Here is a 20,630-nt window from a genome sequence, read left to right as displayed (position 1 = left end):
GATGATGATGAACAATATGATGATGATGGTGATGCTGCTGGTGCTGATGATGATGTTGATTAGTGATGATAATCCTCATGATGATGATTAATGTCATTAAATCAAAATATCATTATTTCTAGACTGATGCAGAGAAGCTCCTGATGGAGCTAGCCGTGGATATTGGAGATTGTCTCCTGGAGATCAGCATGGCTCCTCGTAATGAGCTCCCTCCGCAGGCAGTCTTCAGCCCATCAAGTATACAGACCACACTCAGTCAGGATTACTTTCTACTGGTTGGAAAGCTCTCAAAGACACATGAGGGGGAGAAGATACTGGAGAAAGCTGGTGTCTTTCAATAGTAAGTTGGTTGCAGCTTTGTAGGAGTGAAAGCGCCGTGGTGTAGCGGTTCTGACTCTCGCCTTGTAATCAGAGGGTTGTGTGTTCGAATCCCACCATGGCCTAGCGCCCTTTGGCAAGACGTCAATCCACACTTTGCCACTCTCACCAAGGTGCTTATTGGGTACCGGAAACAACCGTCATTGTGGTTGGTTTAGCAAGTTTACGCCTAACAGGCTGCTTGGAATGCTATGAATCCAGTGATCGGGTAATAATTGTGAAGCGCTTTGATAAGTCGTAGATTGATAAAGCACTATATAAATGCCAATTATTATTATTAAAGATGGGGGGGGGGAGTGTTTCATGTCTGACTAAAAATCATAGTTGAATTTCAGATTGTGTGTTTTATATAATGTGTCACTGCATGTGGTCAGATTATGGTGTATATGAATAAATGAGATTACAAGTAAATATCATGCTTGCGTTGGTATATGAGCATAACTTTTAGTCAGACTTACATTTTTATAAAAACACCCCTCTAAAGATTGAAGATCTATATATCTAAGAAATAGAAAAAAATATATAAAATTTAATACATGTAGGTCTTTAATGTGAATGTCTTTGATGAGGATTTTAGTTGCATTCTTGCTGACCAATTTCGCTTATCAAGCAAAGGTACCAATCAATAATCAGATCACTCAACTACAGTGACTTTGGAAAAAACAATATGAATTTTTGACCAATCTTAAGTTTTGTTTCGATATGATTTTCCTATTTTTCTCGATAACTTTACCACACATAAACTTTTATCTGATTTTCAGCAAAATCATCCTTATTTTCCAGTTAAATGGGTAGCATAGGAGGTCTGAATAATAACAAAATATAGATATTTAATAACAATTCTTCTATTTTACTTCAGTCTTTTGGAGGTGTGTTCGATGCCTCATCATGAGACATTACAGAAGCTTGTTGTTACCTGTCTGGATTACAAGAGAGATGGACTGGCTAGAACTGTTCTGGGAAAGATGCTAGCAGGATCTTCAGAGGTATGTAGTCGTTCAGATTAGCATTAAATGTCAGTAAAAATTTGTATTTGGGAATATATGTAACAAGGCCCTGGAACATGAAAGATGCAACCGTGTGTATAATTAATTGAGAATAGCTGTTGGGGGGGGGTGTTGTCAGAAGTCTGTGTCATGTCTTCTAGCATGAATCCCGCTATGAAGAAACCACATATTTTTTCATAGCGGCTTACTTGCATTCCACATTACTCTGTCTGTCATGAAGTTTAAGAATTGGTGATGAGAGGCTGCTTATGGAATTCCAGCACGAAAGATGCAGTTTTTACTTAATAAGTTACATGGGGGAATAAAATCATATGAATGATAGAATTAGGGTTACATTACACTAGGCGTATGTTTAGGTTGATGTGCGGGTATTCCCTTGGATCAATTGTCACTGAAGCAAATATCATTAAATCATTTTTCAAACCTACCAGAAGCTGGCACTTAACCACATTGCCCGCATTCTGAAGTCTAGATTAATTTAGGCCTGCATGTACTATAACTCTTTGCTAATATTGTGGGAAGTTGAATGTGTCAAGAAATATGTTGCTGTATATTTGTTATGTTTATTTTGTTCTTTCCTTATATTTTAATTGTGAAGAAGACTATTTTAGTTATTCCCAGACAGCTATGATGAAATTGAATACCGAATATGCTGACAGATTGAACTCCTGCTGTAAGAGAGATGTGTCACAATTGGCTATCCATGATTATACCACAGCTTTCGACCAGAGTTTAGATTAAGCCTGAGTTAAGAATAAAGACCTTTTTATTTTGCCAGTCAGTGATATGTTTATGCAAGTAAAATATGATTTCTCGCTTTTGGCAGTCAATGAGGATATACGCCACCAATCACCTGCGTGTGTTGCTACGAGCTCAGACACCATTCTTCCATACATGGGGTGTGGAGCTACTCATCACCCAGCTCCACGACAAAGCTCGTACTATCAGCAATCTAGCTGTGGACATCTTGGATGAAGCGTGTGAAGATGATGCTAATCTACATAGTCTAGTTCACATGAGACCTCCACTGCTGCATATGGGGGATAAGGGTGCTCTGTTATTGACTAGGTAAGCAGTTGATAGTGGTGGTGGTGGTGGTGGTAGCGATAATGATGACAATGATGACGACGATGATGATTGATGATGATGATGACGACGGTGACGATGATGATGATGATGACGACGGTGACGATGATGATGATTGGTGATGATGATGATTGATTGATTGATTGATTGATTGATTGATTTGATGATGATGACGACGATGACAATGATGATGATTGGTGATGATGATCCTTGACTATCCATGATGAGAATTGTTATTCATTTATTATCCGACTTGAGGTTGAGGGAATTTCACACCATCTTTGTCTTGCTTCTGCTCCTTCTCCCTTTATATAAACCATTGTTTAGGATCTCCCAGAACTGATTTTTACCTTCGAACAAACAATTATTATCTTGCTCTCAGGTTCATCTCCACCACCAAGGGCTTCAAGTACCTCCATGACGTCAACTACGTCTCCCACGAGCTTGAGCGGTGGTACACCTACTTCAACCGCAAGTATGTGACCTTGATAGAGACAGAAATCAACGAGGCTTTTACCTGCTACCATCGTCCTCAGGTCTCCGGTGGGTTCATCAGGAGATCGAAGGATGAAAGAAGACAGAGGAAAGATGTCTATGTCCCGGTGCATCTCTACGGTCAGCTGGCTAAGCATAGAAGCGGCTGTGAGCTCATAGAGAAACAGGTGAGGACGGTAGAAAATCAAATCAAGTACAGTTAGGAAAAGACGTGACACCTGTCTGTAAAGACTACCTAAAGCCCCTTTTACACCTTCACGGAAGCAACACAGATCATCCCGGATTGTCAATCCGGGGTCATCCGTGTACAGTCCGGGACTACCGTGTACACTCCGGCTACTCATCCGGCGCCATCCTTGATGTACCGGCATGTCCGGGAGAAAAATTGAACATGTTCAATTTTTCATCCCTGAGTACACGGACTGATAATCATCCGTGTTCATCCCTGTAGCCTCCTTGTACATCCGTGTAGCTACCGAATGCATCCGGGAGGCTCCTTGTAAGAACCGGGTGATCCTTGTTGATACCGGCTTTATCCGGGGTCAAATGTTTGTATTGTTTGCGTACATGAACAATAGTCCGTATTCATAACCAAGCACGAGCATCTCCAGATGCTGCAAAAAGGGACGAAACTTCATTCTAGCAAGATGCCGGCGACAAGATGTGGTAAGGTTCGTGCTCAAGCCGTGAAGGTCCGTGTAAAGACCCAGTAACATCCGTGATCATCCGGGTATTCCGTGTTGGCTCCGGGAGCATATCAAACAGGATCCCTATTGCTACCTTGCTATCCTTGTAGACTCCGTACTTTTACGTACATATCCGTGTTAATAACCAGTTAACTCCGTACTCACTCCGGGAATGCTAGGAAAATACAAATTTGGCACCCGGATCATCATCACGGACTGAGATCCGTGATGATCCGTGTTGCATCCGTAAAGGTGTAAAAGGGGCTTAAGGGCTACCAAAAGGGTCATCTTTGTGAGCAGGTGGTCATAATGGAAATGTTTCAATAGGGAGTTTTATTCATGGGAAGAAGCCAGATTTTTGGTCTTTATATAGAAGTGGTCCCAAAAGGAGTTATTACTGTTTATGACTTGCTATCAAATGACAAGACAAGTTAAAATTGTAGGAACTCTCAAAAAAAAATGTTATGAAAATATGTTATGAGCAAGTTTAGTGGCCAAGGACAAGGAAAACCGATAAGAAAATGATGGTTTCAATGCACAGTGAATTATATGTATACCCCTGCATTTCCTTATATTGTAACTACCATCAACCTAATGTAAGTTCAATTTCATTGAATAAATATAATATGTGTAGCTTCAGGTCAACGTTCAATTTCAGTGACTATAAAGAAAATGATTGATATATGAAGGAGGGAGTTGGCAATTACCTATGAATTTGGCAAAGTTTCATCATATTTGAAGTTTACTAATGGCAAGGTGAACTTGATCATCTTGTGTTTTTCAGAGCAGATCAGTGATTTTTTTCTTATATATATTTTGTGTATGGAATCTTATCCCTTGTCTTGTATGATTTCAGAATCACATTGCAGAGATGTGTGAGGTGATTCGGTTTGGAGATGTAGAGAACATGGACACCATTCTCAATCTAAAAGCTTCATTATGGGCATTGGTAAGATAGAATAAGCCTGGATTTTGTCAGTTTATTATCATGGTAGCACCTCATAGTAGTCCATCTTTAGCATTTCTGACCAAAAAAGCATTTCCTCAATTAAAAACATCTCTTCTGATGCTTCTCTCTTTTCTGGCTTAAATCTTTTGCAGCTGCTGAATTCAATGTTTGAAAGAATGAATAACAACTGAACATAAGTGTTCAAGAGTTTACTTAAAATAAAAATAGCAAAATATAAAGTTGAAAATTAAAAAAATCTAAATATTGATGACTTTTTTTTAACAGTAAATGGATTTGATTGAAATATGAAACGAAATTCAATTTACAAAATAATATGTCAAGTGTAAGCATTTATTGAAATGTAGGGATCTAAAAAAAGGTATGGACATTTGATTGATTTAAAACTTGAAGCATAATCTTTTCTCTCTCTGTATATCTTTGACCCTCATGATTTACTTCCTGCAGGGTCATACTGGTAGCACAACATGGGGTCTGAAGCTACTCCAACAAGAGGGGATCATCCCTGATATCATCAGATTAGCAGAAGAATGCGAGGTCTTCTCTATACGAGGGTATGTCATTTCCCTTCTGAGCAGTTCCATACAGTAAATGATTGAAATTAAAGGGGAATCCAACCAAAATAAAAACTTGTTTTTATAAGGAAATGAAAAATCAGACAAGTTAATAGGTGAAAGTTTGAACAATATAGGACAAACAACAAGAAAGTTATGAATTTATAAATGTTGTAAATATTGGTAATCAAGATACTCTTAGAGATTTCAAATTGGTCGCATATGGGATGTCATAGTGATGTAAGGCAAGGACTACTCTTCCATGTATTCCAATACATATTATGGCTTAAATGTCATTTTCCCCAAAAGTTTTATTTCAAATTATATTTTTCTTTCATGAGGACATAAACAATATACTACCTGGGTTATATTTAGATTACTGCCCCAGAGAAATGGGTACTTTGGAGAAAACTAAAATTCCTGATGATAAAGTACATGGCCTATGGGAAAGTTGTTCTTGCCCCTTGTCATAATTTACTTACCCAGTTGCCAATTTGAAATCTACATAGTATTAGTGATCTCAATTTTAAAGCAGCTATAACTTTCTTATTGCTTGTCCAATTTCTTTCAAACTTTCACCATTATGTTTAATTTATTTTTCTCCTTCCCAACACAACATTTTATTGCCAAGGCTGGATTCCCCTTTAATATTAGACAGATTGGGTTCAGGGTATGTGGTAATAGACTCTGTTAGAATTCAATTCATTTATTCACCATATAAAAATATTTAAATAAAATGTAAAATAACACAATATATAAATGCATAAATATAACAATGCATGCAACAAATAAATATATAACAAATAAATACAATTTATACATTTAAGTAAAGGAAAAATCAACATATGGTAAGAGGCAACCAAAAAGATTAAAATCTTGTAGGCAGTTGCCCCTTTAAAAGTACTCAACTAATCATTAAATAATCATTATGTAATCAAAATACATTCACATTAGTCCTGCTTCTTGTAAACCATGTGAATATAAGATGCATTATCAAGGGACTTATAGGCCCGAATTAACAAAGGTGGTTTTGAAAACCCACGGTTGAGTCCATGTTTTATGCAGATTTCCTGTATAAATAATGCTTAATTGAGTGAGTATCGAGCACGTGTATAAACAATGTCCAATGCTGATGCGCGCATTTGTCACACTGCGCCAAATTGACGCCTGTTACCATGGTTAAATACGCTATTTAATTCATGAGTCCACTGTTTGAAGAGTGGACTCATGAATAAAAACAGTGGATTCATGAATAAAATAGCGTATCTAACCATGGTAACAGGCGTCAATTTGGCGCACTGTGACAAATGCGCGCATCAGCATTGGACATGTTTTAGACACGTGCCCGGTACGGGCTAAGTCAAGCGAAATTTATACAGGAAATCTGCATAAACCATGGACTCAACCGTGGGTTTTCAAAACCACCTTTGTGAATTCGGGCCATAATGTTGGCATAATAATCAGTTAGGCGGAGATACCGTGGCCGAGTTGTCTTAAGGTGCCTGACTAGACATTTGAAAGTCTTGGGTTTGTCGATCCACAGCCGTAGAACCTATGTGCCCCCTTGAGCAGGGCATTTAATCAACAGTGCTTTTTTTATCCAGCATTTAAAAAAATGGAAGTGGTATATGCACTCTTGGTAACTAAGTGTGCACGTAAAGATATGATCTAGTGATAAGTGTAATTGGTTCCTACATTGCTTTTTTCTTATTCTGCACTCTAAACTCTTTGCTTCTCATTGCTGTTGCCTTATGTGTTCTTCAGGACCTGCTTCTATGTGCTAGGCCTGATCAGTAAAACAAGACAAGGAGCTGACAGTTTGAGCAGTCTGGGTTGGGAGAGCATCCGTCATTGCCGCGGTGATTACTTCCCAGTGATGGAAGATAGAGACCGAGACAATGTATCCAACAATCTCCCCATCCCGTTGGAGGAGTACAACCACAACCATCGAGATCTCTCCTCTCCAGTTAGTTTACCCAGCTTCAGCTCTTACACAGTGGAAAGCCCTAAGACTCCAGGAGACAGCAGCACGCCAAAGGTCGACCCCAATGTCAAGTTCTTTGCAGGGGATCCTAGCCCTGTACAGAGTCCTCTTACGCCGGGAGGACCACCAAATTTCTTTTTGGAGGTGACTGGAGACACAAACTCTGGAGGGGATGCGAAGGCGCATCCAGCCACCGAGGAGCGATCAACATCACCCAGCCCTCTGATTAGACTCGGTAAAAGAGATCGAACAAATTCAGCCACAGAGCAGCTACCAGGAATCAATGAGGTGTCCGACGGAGGCAGGACAATCGTTGTTGATAGGGCCTCAAGGACACCATTATTGCGTAGAGCACAAACAATGCCTACGATAGAGGGCCAGGACGACGATGAGCCTCCCCCGTTTGATTCAGTGATCACCAAATTACGCAGCAATAGCGATGCCAGCTCAAGGATGTGTAAGGACAGAAGCTCGGAAGGTGTGAGGTTTAATCAGGATGTGCACGAGAGATCGCGAGCTCAGTCCCGCGACAGGAGCCACAGCCTGAAGCGCCGCTGCGACAGTAACGAGAGCGGCAACAGCAGCATGGGGACCAAAAGCCGGAGCGAGAGCTTCGCCACAGACACATCTCAGACCAGCGGTGTTGGTTCCATGCATTCCAATCCATCGAGTCCCCCTGTCGAATCCTCCATGTCGAGCGTAAGCACCGTCTCCAGCTCAATGACTATTAAGAGTATCCATTCCTCAGATACACTCCGTAAGAGGCACAATCTCAAAAGGACTCCCAGCTTTGTCAGGAGGATATCCAAGACTCTGTCTCCGAACCTCAGCTCCTATTCCAATCTTTTTGAGACTAGTGCCGCTTTCACCTCTGTGCGGGATGCTCACGGTTACGCGACTTTGAAAGCGTTGAAGCTACAACACAGGCAGCTAAGCAGAGGAGAGGATGATAGCATTATTAAGAGAGCGTCTTCATTTGGTAATCCCGCTGAGATGAAGTTACGTAGAGGAGTATCAGGAATGGTGGAGTAAGTGAACATGTTTATCCATTGGGTACAACTGATATATTCTAATATTGAAGGTATTATTAATAACAAAATGTTGTTCCAATAAAGCTAGGAGTAAGACAGGGGTGCCCCCTCTCTCCTAGTAGAAATTTTTAGCATAATGATTCATCAATATAAAGAGTATAAAAGAAATCTCCATAGAAAATACTGAATTAACATTAAGCCAATATACAGATGTTAGTGTCCTATATTTCCGTCCCACTGAATCCAATTTGCAGATATGTTCAAGAAAAATTTGAAGTCTATGTCATGACTGAAAGTTAACATTGATAAATGGAAAGTTGTTAGACATGGAAATTTGGACGGTTTTCTTTGTTGAGACACCCTTTTTTATGGCCAAATGATTTCATTTTGTATCTTGGTAGGTGAACAATGAATTTCATTTCAATGCTATTGTAATTGTTTTAACTTTTGTTAAGTATTATTGAGATTTTGATTACATTAACATTGATCATTAACGTCACTAAGATGTTGAATACATGTTCGTCTTAAAAAGACTTTTAACAACCAATCAGGAGCATGCATTTAGGAATATAATTCAATTTTTAAAGTTTTTTGCAGAATAAATGTTTGGATGTTTCATAGAATCTTGCAATGATCTTGCATTACCCTTTCACAGCCCAATTCTTCTATCTTGAAGACTTAGTTTGGTTTAAATGGAGTTACCTCTGTATCATGCTGTTTATTCTGAAAATAGCCATAGGCATGCACATTTAAATTTTTTTTTTTTGCACAATTATGCCATTTTGTGGGGGCGTTGTGGTCTAGTGGGTACAACTCGCATCTTTCAAACAGAAGGACTTGTGTTCGCATCCCAGCCATGGTGTGTTTTCCTTCATTAAATGTACCCACATTGTGCAACCCAGGTGAGGTGAATGGGTACTCAGCAAGATTAGTTCTTCAAATACACTGACCGCTAGAAGGCAGCTCAAGCTAAAGTCGGGGTAGTAATAATAGTGCGCCTTGGAATAGATTATTTCTAGATTTATGGCCATATGTAAATGCCTATTATTATAATTATGCGATGCAGATGTATTTGTTTAAAACGTCAAACAACTATTGATCAGTATTAGATAGTGCGTCTTATGTTATTATTCCTAGATAGGTAGTGCTGTATAAATGACCATTAGTTTTGTTTGTGTTAAAAAGATTATGGTGTTTTTTAGAAGTCTAATGTACAGTATGTATGTGGATAGTTAATTTCTGTTCTTTATTTTGCCTGCCACAGAAGTGTGAGCATGAGCTGTCTAGAGAGGGCGTCTGTGGTTTCGAAAGCGCCGTCTGTGAAGTCTCTTCACTCTAGTTCATCATCCAGCAGTAAGACTGAATACACAGGTCTCTGCTTACCTGTGGATGTGACACTCATATTCCATGTAAGTACCTCTGCTCGATGTTTTTGTCGTGTCCATTTGAGTATCTTCACCAAACTCAGAAGTCGATTGCTGTAGTGAGTTTTTGCACAGCGATGTACGGATATTAAAAAAAAAAGAGAGAATGTGTTGGCAATGCCCTTCATGACGAAGAAAAATCAACAAGTCTTTGTCAAAAATTGGTGAATCAAAGCAGCAGTTTAGTCCTCGACCGCGGATAAACAACATTTGCAATTTTTTGTCAGCTCTGAAATGAAACTGCTGTTCCAGTTCGACAAGACTTTCCAGGTATTTTCATTACATTTACTGAGTTTTCCAGTTTTAGTCTGCTCCAATGCTTGGCATTCAAAAGATTTAATGCATATGTGTACCTATGAGTTGAGAAATCATGGCTTCGCAAGCTTTTAACATGGGGTTGTATCGTTGGGTGGTAGGATGATTTAAGTCAAATGTGAAGGCCATCACCAACTGATTTTATATTAGATGTGAAAAAGTGACACTGTGACGGATAGAAGTTGACTCTTGTTTTTCAACAGTCTGATGAAAGTCAATACAAGGACGGTCACAGCGCCCCCGCGAGTCACGCCGTATCCCCAGCCACCATGACGGACATCCACATACCTCAGGTCCAGGTTTACAGTCCAGACTCGGGCTCCACGTCCCAAAGCAATGCTCCACCTCACACGCTGGTATCACCACCCAGCCACCCCTCAGACCAACATGGTACGGACCAACAGCAAACACTGAGCATGGGAGATGCAGACTATTCCAATCTGAGAATAGGGGAGGAGGATGCCTCAGAAGAGGAAGAAGAAGAGGTGCAAGTGGATAATAATCTGCATCAGATTGAGCACTGTCTAGCATGTACGAAGGTCAGGACAAGGTCGTTGGAGAGCCAAGATGGTGAGTTGCATTTGAAAATTGTCTGTTTATATCGTGAGAAAATACAGATGATTAAAAAGTATATTCGTTCTCTTGACTTCAAAACAAGAAAAATAATTTTTGATATATTTTACCCCAGTATGAACTAATGAGTATAAACTAACAAGGTTATTCGTCCTTTACCTTTTGAGTAACATCAGAAATCAAAATAATTTATTTGAGATCTAGTATCATTTGGAGACAAATAAAAAGGTTGTAATTCCAAGTCATGCTTTGTTATTTATGAAATGGATTTAAGTTTGTTCATTACTGAATCTCATGTAATGGTTCTATCTTGATTTTTTTTCTTATGCCTTCAAACAATCGATAAGATTGTATTCCTGAATTAACCTGGAAAGTTTGTCAAATCATTACTCTAAAATGGAAGGTAATTGTTGTGTGGTAAAAGTATGTTTTTATAGGAGTTTTCTTCGGGGGAGGGGGGGGGTATTCTGCAGACAGAGACCCTGATTAAAACTCTTGATTAGCAAGTGGCTTTTGACACAAGACTGGCACAAATACAACTTTCTGTTGATGGGGACCTTCTGTACACAAGTCACTAACAGTGACTGCAGGCTGCATATTCACCATCCCTTTCCTTGAGTGAAGGCTTTGCATAGCAAATTGATTGGAGGTGGAAACATTCTTAGAAATATGCAGACAAATCTCCCAAGTAGATTCACTTTTTTATTTCTATTTTTCATCCTCCAGGCGATTCAATCCCTCACCCCGATGACCCCGCCTCTCTGGTCATCTTCCAGCCTGTCGATCCTCCTCAGCCCCTCCTCATTCGTTCCCGTGGCAACAGCTCAGCCAGCGCCAGCAACCCATTCGGTAGCAGCAGCTTGGACAATACCACCCCGACCAGCGTGGGTAGCACCGGGACCAGCGTCTCGCAGTCGAGTCAAGGAGCGGTCCGGATGCGTGACGATACTCCCAAGGGAAGGGAGATGATCAGGAGGGAGGTCATCCGATTGGTGATTAAGATGAGTAGCTCGGTGGGCATGAAGGCACACGAAGAAGGGTTGCTGGGGTAGGTTGGATCTTATGTTTTCTTCTAAAGCACTTTCGTGGATCGGAATAGCATTTCACGATGAAACGTGTCTGTGATATTCAATTTTCAAGTGACTGATATCCATTATTGGCTGAGAATAAATCTAATCATTGAAAAAATCATGAGTAGCTGCTTTGTGAGATCATGATTGACTAAATTAAAGTTCAAAATTTTAGTTTATTAATGTCTTACCAATACCAGCACTGAAGGGTTTCATAGCATAGTATTGATGATGATGATGATTGAGAACATTTATATAGAGCAGTTATGAGAAACATTCAAAGGCACTCCAACACTCTAAGCAGCCAACATGACATTTTGTCATTCTTTTTCTTTAAAGTTTCTCTCATCTTTAAGAAACAAAGTTATGTTAGGAATAAACTCTGTATGAAAATTTATATATATTCAGTATAATCATGATAATGCAATAAATTCTAAACATGGATAAAGCCCTTCCAATTGTATGTCACTCCATATGTGAGACTGGCTTTTGTTTAATGCGCATGTGTATTTTCTGATCTGTTTCAGATTACGTGAGAAGTTTCCTCGAGCCTTTGAGAGGACGTGTTTATTCTCTGACGTAATGAATCTATTAGCAACCAGTAGCTACAGACTCTCTTCTAGGAGGTTCATTCAGGAACTCTTCCAAGAGGTTCATTTTCACGAGGTAGGAAACCGCTTTGTGCGTTAATTGTATGTTGACAAGTCAATGTCTCGGGGGAACTCTGAAAGTAACTTGTGATCCATTGAAATCAATTTTATTCCCTGAGTCAAGGATGAGTGGAGCATCTCATTTTCAAATTTCAGACCCATAACCACCACCTCCCTCCTCCCACACACACACACATATATTTTCCTTTTGTGAAAACTGCACACTTTTTTTCAAGTATCAAAGTGTTTTGCAGGTGGTATTTTCAGACATTTTGTTCTTATGCTCTCATGATTTGTTTATTCAATTAGCACTTGTGTCTTCAGTTGAATAATCCTCATCTATTCTACATATTATTTTTAGCTCCACCACGAAGCAGAGAGAATTCTTGGCCTGGAAGAAAGCAGTGATACACCATCCACCTCCTCGGGATCCTGACATTTGACCTCCGACCTTTGACCTTTCAATTTACTTGACCAATATAGACAGAAACGTTGTGCTACTGCAATCAGTTCCTCAAGTTTTCTAGTCATCGAGTAAACAAAAATCATGTGCAATAATTTTAAGTGAACTTTCTGCAAATGTTTCCTTCAGAATGGATCTAGAATTTTATTGATACAGTAAATCGTAGAATAGGATTTTACTTTACAAGGAGAAGAAAAAAATGAGCAAAGTCTTAGTGAGCTATTAATGATGATAAAGATATACTAAGTGTGTCGTATCATGGTATTTATTCATACTTCAGATTTCATTCATTGTTCATGTAAATCGCTGGACAGCACTGATAGATATGCTACGCTTAATAAAGTTATAGGGAATCTAGTTTTGTTGTCTTACACAGTCTAGCTAGACAAGATAAGCAAGTTGTGCTTTGATATTCAAAGGCACTTACTAATTGTGAATGGATCGAGGAAAAATAAGATATTGTTTACTGATTGGACATAAAACTTTTCAGTGTCAGGTTTCAGGGAAAATTGATTTAATTCTTCAAAGAAGTAAAACTGTAACTAAGTATCTCTCTCATTCGGGAAATTGACTTAAGTCCTATTCAATTTGATACTTACACCAAATTCTTGAGATAATGGCGCATGATATTTAACCTCGTACATGCAGGACTTTCCGTGTTTTGAATGTCAGATTTACCCAGCTATAATCCTGAAGCATTTTATTCAAATAATGAAATAGATTTTATTCTTTCTATTTTTGTCAGTATTATATGATGATGTTGGTTTCTTTTGAATTTTGTTTGTCTTTCCAAAATACATTTATGATCATTTTTAGCATTGATAGGAGGTATTAAAAAAAGAACGTGGGGGTAAGTGTTGTTTCAATGAAGGCCCACCCTATACAGTGAATACATTTCACAACTCAAAGGTGCTTATCATTTATTGCATGTAATTATTCAAACAATTACTTGTAACATCTAGGGTTCGTGCAGAACGGGCTGTGTTCAAACGCAACTTAAAAAGTCGGAGCACAATATCCTAATAGGGGTATTTCATTGGTTGAAAGTCAAGTTGTGTTTGAATTTTGGATTACCCAAATTACACATCATCATTTTGATTTATTATTGATGTCTTACCCATAATAGGACTGAAGGGCTTAACAATTTTTTTTTGACAATGATTATTATGATGATGATTGACAGCTTTTGTGTAGTGGCATTTGCTTGATTTGATTTTTGGAGTTGCGTTTGATCGAAAGGCCTCTGTATTACTTGGAGAGTATTCTTACCATTTAGTCACCTTGAGACAGACAGGTCATGTTTCATGAAACCTGTCATCAATAATGTAGTTACAAGCTATTATGTCACCCGATTGGCTTAGAACAGTTCCGCCATACAGTGGACCGGTTTCATAAGACATATCATCAGTTGTAGTTACATGCTTATGTGGAAAGCTACCAAAATTCTTTCACCTGACTGGTTGAGAGCCAATCTGTCGTAGAATCTGGGCATTTGTAATTGATTACAACTTTTGTGTAACGGGTCCTAGAACCGATCTCATGCTTTGAGGAGATAACTCATTTATTCTCTTTTTAAGTATATTAATGATTGTTTCTGTCTCATCTATTCCCCCTGGTTAAGAGTTAAAATGTAGATTAATACCTTCATGTGTCACATTTCACGACTGTATTTTAATATATGAACAATACTTTAGGTATGCATCTCATCAATGGTGTGTTACCAACACACCAAAAGTTATTTTCTTTTGACATGAAAATCTTTTACGCTGTATGTGCATTTTTAATGCTTCATTTTTGCATCGCATCACACGTATCCTGATAACATCGATGTCAATGCACATAAGATTTTTTTTCTTTCAAAATTTTACGAAATCTTTGTATCATTCATGACTGAAATTGGAATGTGTGCATTGAAATAACACAATATGCAATAATTTAGACATACAATTACTGGAGTAATATTTAACTCTGCAAGAGTGTTTCAGTGTTTTCAATCAATACTGATTGTTCTATACATGAAACGTTACTCTGTGTAATTTGACCCAGAAAGTGAAGGTCATTGGGGGTTTATTTCACAAAGAATGAAGTGTGTCTTATGGGGCGATGCAAGAAATTTGCGGTCAATTGCAAGTCTATTATTGGTCCCTAAATCAATCATATATCTTGCAATCAATGGCACATTTGCGATTGATTGCCCATCTGCTTCTTGAAACAAGGATTGTGATCTAATTTGCTACAGTTAAAATTGATATATCAATATTGTCAAATTGCAACAGAATATTGCAAATGTTTTCTTGGAACCCCCCCTTAGAGTAATGCTTATTATCAATGCGCACATTATGTGTCACACTCAATCTTATTGATTAATGCACATACTCTTAGCATGATTTGACCCATGCAGTGATGCCTTTTATACTGCACTCAACTGAGAATTTAACCCTAAGAAGACTGGGGGGTGCTGATAGCCCCCCCCCCTCGATATTTTTTGCGATAAATCGCCGCTCAAAATTATTTGACTGTGTCGCTCGCTGACTTTTTACTTTCAAGTTTTGCGCAACTTTTGAGACCAAAATTGTGACCGCCAGGTACGCGATTCCGAAATTATGCAACATTTTGTAGGTGCATGCAGACCCAGAATTACCCCAAAACATGAATTTGTGTACAAATCCAATGCAAATAATGTTTTTTGCCAAAATTTAAAAATGTATAATTTTTCCTTTTACTGCTTAAAATCAATTAATTTTATCTTGTTAATGGTCAAAATGAAGTCCCCGAAAATTTCCATTGGAAAAAAATTAATATACGAAAAGTCGAAAACAAAGAATTACATAAGAAATTTAGAAAACAAACATAAGAAAATAAATGTAATGTTAAAATTTTTGAAAAATGAATTTGATCAGATGCCTATTTAGAGTATGTGAAACAAAATTAAGCATTTTAGGGGCATTATTTTATTAATTAGAGCAAACTTATGATTTTACTCATTAATTAGCATGTGAGATTTTTCTCAGAATCTGATGTTACAGAGTTGTAGATACTGCCATGGGTAACGCGCTTGCCAATTTTGTCACAATAGCGCAATCGACGGCCAAGATCATAAGGGGGGTTGAATCAGCCCCCCAGTCTTCTTAGGCGTCGAAATAGCCAAGTCTATTTAGGGTTAAGCATGACTCTAAGTCACACTTAAATTTTTGTGAAACACCCCCTGACGTGTATGCAATGCATATCCATAGTAAAAGGAGGTTACTGTTTTCACAGTGAGCAACTTGCAATCGTTGGCAATTTTCTCTCCCTTATTAAAGCTGTTTTGTTGCTGTTTTGTAGCCCTTTTGAAAATACGGTTAGAAAACTGCAAATTTTGTCCAGTTATATTTCTCCCTAGACATGGCTACAAAATGGTATATTTTTGTCTATTATATGTAGCTTTGGTCACAGTGAGTGACATAGAATCATCATCGAGATCTCTTGTGCATCTTTAATGTTGATGGTCATGCGGAGTTATGGCACGATTTTATAGTTGCATTTTGAAAGATGCTTTATTTTTTATGACGTGACACAAAATCTCTTCAAGAGAATCATAGTATAGACTTAAAAAAAAATGATGAAAAAATATGATTTGGGGTGAAAAATTGCTGCTCAAATTAATTATTTTGGGTCTTTTTTAAAAATCCTCTACCGTCTTCTATTTCTTTTTCAACTTTAGGATACATTTAACATGCTTATGTTTCATTTGTAGTGTCGTTTGGTTACATCTACAGTTATATTTTTAATGAAAAGTTAATGTTTACACAGAAAACTACCATTTGAACAGGGAAAGAATAATCTTATCACACTTATGGGCCGTTTACAAGAAATTTGTGATAAATTACGAGTCTATTTGGGGACCCTTGCTCAATCGTATGGTCTTGCTATGAATTGCCAATTTACAATTGATTTTCTGATCTGCTTCCTGTTACAAGGAGTTTGAACTGATTCAGTACAGCTAAAATTGATCTATCACTCGTGAAATAAGCAACATAAATTTGCAAGTGATTGCAGATATGTTTTGGCATCACCCATTTAGTCTTTAACTTGTTAAGACTAAAATGTATTTGTCTTTGAAAAAAAAATATAAACATTTCATTTGCAATATTATATATGTTCTTTGTTTACATGTACATTTGTCCCTCACATTTATGATAACCAGAGGGCTATGATATCATATATAAAGTATTGTTTTCACATGAAAAGTATTCTTATGAATAGAGAAAGTTTATTGCTGTTTATGTAAATGTTATTAAAATCAATAGGTGCGTCACAAGTAAACATGTAAGCCCTTCTTGTACTTCATTTATGCAAAACGGGATATAAGAGTATATGTAACCCACCTTGGTATAAAAAGAGATACTTATGATTTATTTTAGGTGGGAATTAGGTACTAGATTGTATTTTAAGTACATACATGTTAATGTATGAGAATCAAGTCAGTTTATGATGTGTGTGCTGGTTATTGAGGCGAGAAGCACTCGTCATTTGATTCCATGGTATACACAATGAGACAAACTCCTCAATGGAAATTCAATTCTGAGTTTGATTATTTCTATCTTCTGTTGCACTTGTAATGGAAATCTCTGCATGCATGGTACAAGCAGGAAGATTGGATTCTCTTTAAAGCCAGGTATTTTTTGTGTCCAGGATTTAAGATCAAAATCAATGATTCAACTCGTAATTCAGCCATAATTGCTGTCCTTTATCGCACCGGTGTGTTGGCTCAGTTGGTAGAGTCTCGCAACCGGGAGGTTGGGGGTCCAAACCCTGGCCGCATCAGACCAGGGCTCCGTAACACAAAGGTTTGCGATGAATAGCAAATATGAAAGAACACTTCTGATTGGTTCATGGTCAGTATTATGCGCCAAATGCGCGTGTAATGTCGATCTCGATTGGTCTGTTCATTTAGCAATTGATCGCTTATCTTTGTGTTACGGAGCCCAGAAGATGTTAAAAGATGGGAGTTGCTGCTACCCTGTTTAGCGTTCAACAATTAAAGGGATAGAGCCTCGTCGATCTGGCGCTGCACAGCGGCTGCCGGGCCCACAATCAATTGGGCAAAGCAAATTTTCAGAGTATTCATTTCATGTCTATTTCGAACAATAAAATATGGATTTTCATTTTTTTTTTCATCAAAAGGTTATCACAATACCATGAAGACTTCTCCCAGAGGGTGGTGTCTCACACATCAATGCAGTGGGCCATTCAGCCATGGCTTAACTCTGTGCTGAAATTATGGAAAACTGAAGATGTCAAAAAAAATGTCAACTTTGTACATATGTGTCTTTTATTTACTATGTTCTTTGATCATGCTATCTTGATGGCCCCCCAACAAGAATTTATCATTCCCAGACAGTTGGGAATGAGCCGAGTAGCAGATGAACTGATAATCGAATCTGTACCATTTCAGATTTGAGTCACGATTGGCTATCCATACTTAAACCACAACTATAGACCAGTTTTATAAAGTAAGCCAGTTTGGAATATGGACGAGTGTATGGCGAACCTCAATTACTTACAAGTATTGCCCTGTTGGATAAACAACTTCCATTTAATATAAAGATTTCAGACATTGTCGATCATACACTAGGAAAATAGTATAGCTATGATTCAATCAGAGACAATTTTTTCTACTTTTGACGAAGTTAATTCATCTCTTGTAAATGATATCCTACTACTATTATTATTATTATGGCTTACATGGAGTGGTGTTGTTTTTAAATGTCGGGCAAGGTCAAATTTGGAACATTTAAAAATGACGAGAGCTTAGTTGGACACTATTGACTTACCAGTTGAGAATATATTGCATACGTAATTCAATGCAAAGAACAGGTTCGACATGAAATCTTGCAAGTGTTTTAGCTTAGACCTTTATTTTTCCATATTTAAAAACATATAACCCTCCCCGTTGTCATAAGTATAACTAGAGGTTCGTCATTTTAAAGAGAATTAAATTTTCTTCTCGATAGTCCCAAGCATGCATTGACTATTACTGAGAGAAGAGATGAATAATCATTTTTAGATTTCTAGACTTTTATTGAGGGGTCTAATTGTGTATGTCAGTTGAGGAAGATTTCCAAAATGCTTTCAATTATTATTGTATACATCTTTTTAAAATGCCTGGCTTAATGTAGGATAGCTATATCAACATTATAAATTCAAAGCCGTGTGTACAAATCCTTGCGTTTTATGATTTTATTGTAATGTCTGTTTTGTAAATGTCATTAATATCATGTAATTATTGAAGAAAATTCTGTTTATCTGAAATACAATAAATAGGCTTTGCTTCGTACACAGAGAGATCAAAGATTTCAAGTGTTTTTTTTTGCAGTGTATATCAAGAATTCTGAAAATATGTTAATGTACAAAGTTTTACCCCCCCCCCCTCCCTTGTTTAGTTTAGAGGGGAAAATTTGTGAGGATTTCAAATGAAGAAATACCAGCACTTTGAGAGTAATGGGAAAAAGAGCTGGTGCCCTTTTCACAAAACTTGTTATAATAGCAAATTTGCAATGACAGTTAAAACCTACTGAATTCCTTCAATCTGATTGGCTGATAGAAAATTTATTAAAGTCTTTTTAAAACAGATTCTGATTCAATTTATAGCACATAAAGAAACCATATGAAGAGAAATAAGACACTAAAACAAGATAGATTGTAATAAATATCAATCACTTTAATGATAAGCACAAGCTACAATGTAATACATCATACAATGCATATTACGAATGAATAACTGAAAGGATTCCATCTCATGAGGAATGTTTTAATTTGAATTGGATCATTTTTCTTTTTGTAAGTGACGTAAGGCGTTGGAGCTCGGGAAGACGATCTGAATATTGCTTCTTGACATCACCCGTTTACCAAATATATTATGTACACACTTTATACGTTTGTTGAATCCAGAGGCGGATCCAGGATTTTCCAAAAGGGGGGATAACATTTTTCCGAGGAAAAATTTGATGACAAGCCAAAAAAAAAATTAAAGGTATTTCTTTTAAAGCATTTCTATATTACACAAATTTTAATTTTGCTTCTCAAAAGGGGGGCATGAGCCGGCTGTGCCCCCCTCCCCCTGGATCCGCCAATGGTAGAATCTAATAAGGCTGTTTACATCTGTATTGAACAAATACATCAAAAACGAGAAGTGTGAATGAGTTAAAATGTAGGTAGCTGCAAATAAACACACATAAGATACATAGCTACCTTGCTTATAACTTTCCAAAAGAAAATATACTTGAACTATCATTTGTGTTAAAAGAAATACCAACATAATTGAGCTACATGTACCACATACTCCAAATTGTGTAATGTTAACACCAAGTACTGGCAATATTTTCAGATTCTGTCTCCGTCTCTTATTCTAAATCCATTTTCTGATGTAATTTTACTTTGAACAAGTTTGTCCTTAATTGTGCTTAAAACAGTCCATCTTCTGAAAATGAATCTGCTGGGATTTAAAACTAACATTATGCTTGAAAAATAAACAACATTCACTCTGCATGGTGATGATTTGCATATGTCAACATTCTTGATAAAAATTTGCTGAAGTTTTTTCTTCACAGTTACTGATATTTTGTGTGATGGCGAAGGAAAAAAAACACCATTCATTGTACCGTAAAAGTTGGGGAAACAAAATACAATGCAATGACAGATGAAACAACAAAACCTGCAGCTAAATTTTAGTTTTGAAGAAAAAAACAAACGTACAAAATATATCTAACATAAATACAAAATATATAACACCACATGTAAACACACAGGCCCGTTTTCACATAGGTATACCAGATTAAACCATTGTTTAAACTACAGTAGTACTAGGCTTGTACTCTGAAATCCAGTTTTATTCAAGCCATGGTCAATTTCCACAAAATATATGGGAAGCTAAGAGTGTCAAAGAATTGTTTACACTGAATGTTT

General features: G+C 37.5%; 1 protein-coding gene across 2 annotated transcripts in view; it reads left to right on the top strand.

Moving 5' to 3' along the window:
• LOC121424491 (rapamycin-insensitive companion of mTOR-like) overlaps positions 1 to 15,085 on the top strand; it is an 87,320-nt gene extending 72,235 nt beyond the window's left edge. For both annotated transcript variants that reach the window (XM_041620199.1, XM_041620198.1), the window contains 12 exons: positions 123 to 340; positions 1,238 to 1,364; positions 2,212 to 2,453; positions 2,854 to 3,133; positions 4,509 to 4,601; positions 5,067 to 5,173; positions 6,938 to 8,185; positions 9,453 to 9,597; positions 10,131 to 10,497; positions 11,227 to 11,548; positions 12,098 to 12,236; positions 12,582 to 15,085. In XM_041620199.1, the coding sequence (XP_041476133.1) occupies positions 123 to 340; positions 1,238 to 1,364; positions 2,212 to 2,453; positions 2,854 to 3,133; positions 4,509 to 4,601; positions 5,067 to 5,173; positions 6,938 to 8,185; positions 9,453 to 9,597; positions 10,131 to 10,497; positions 11,227 to 11,548; positions 12,098 to 12,236; positions 12,582 to 12,656 (3,363 nt within the window). In that variant the 3' untranslated portion in view covers positions 12,657 to 15,085. The remainder of the gene's footprint in view (positions 1 to 122; positions 341 to 1,237; positions 1,365 to 2,211; positions 2,454 to 2,853; positions 3,134 to 4,508; positions 4,602 to 5,066; positions 5,174 to 6,937; positions 8,186 to 9,452; positions 9,598 to 10,130; positions 10,498 to 11,226; positions 11,549 to 12,097; positions 12,237 to 12,581) is intronic.
• The last annotated feature ends 5,545 nt before the right edge of the window (positions 15,086 to 20,630 follow it).

The sequence above is a fragment of the Lytechinus variegatus genome, chromosome 11 (genome assembly GCF_018143015.1).
Source record: "Lytechinus variegatus isolate NC3 chromosome 11, Lvar_3.0, whole genome shotgun sequence".
In the NCBI taxonomy this organism is placed as follows: domain Eukaryota; kingdom Metazoa; phylum Echinodermata; class Echinoidea; order Temnopleuroida; family Toxopneustidae; genus Lytechinus; species Lytechinus variegatus.
The sequence above is the reverse complement of the archived record's forward strand: the minus strand, read 5'-3'. Positions and strand labels throughout refer to the sequence as shown.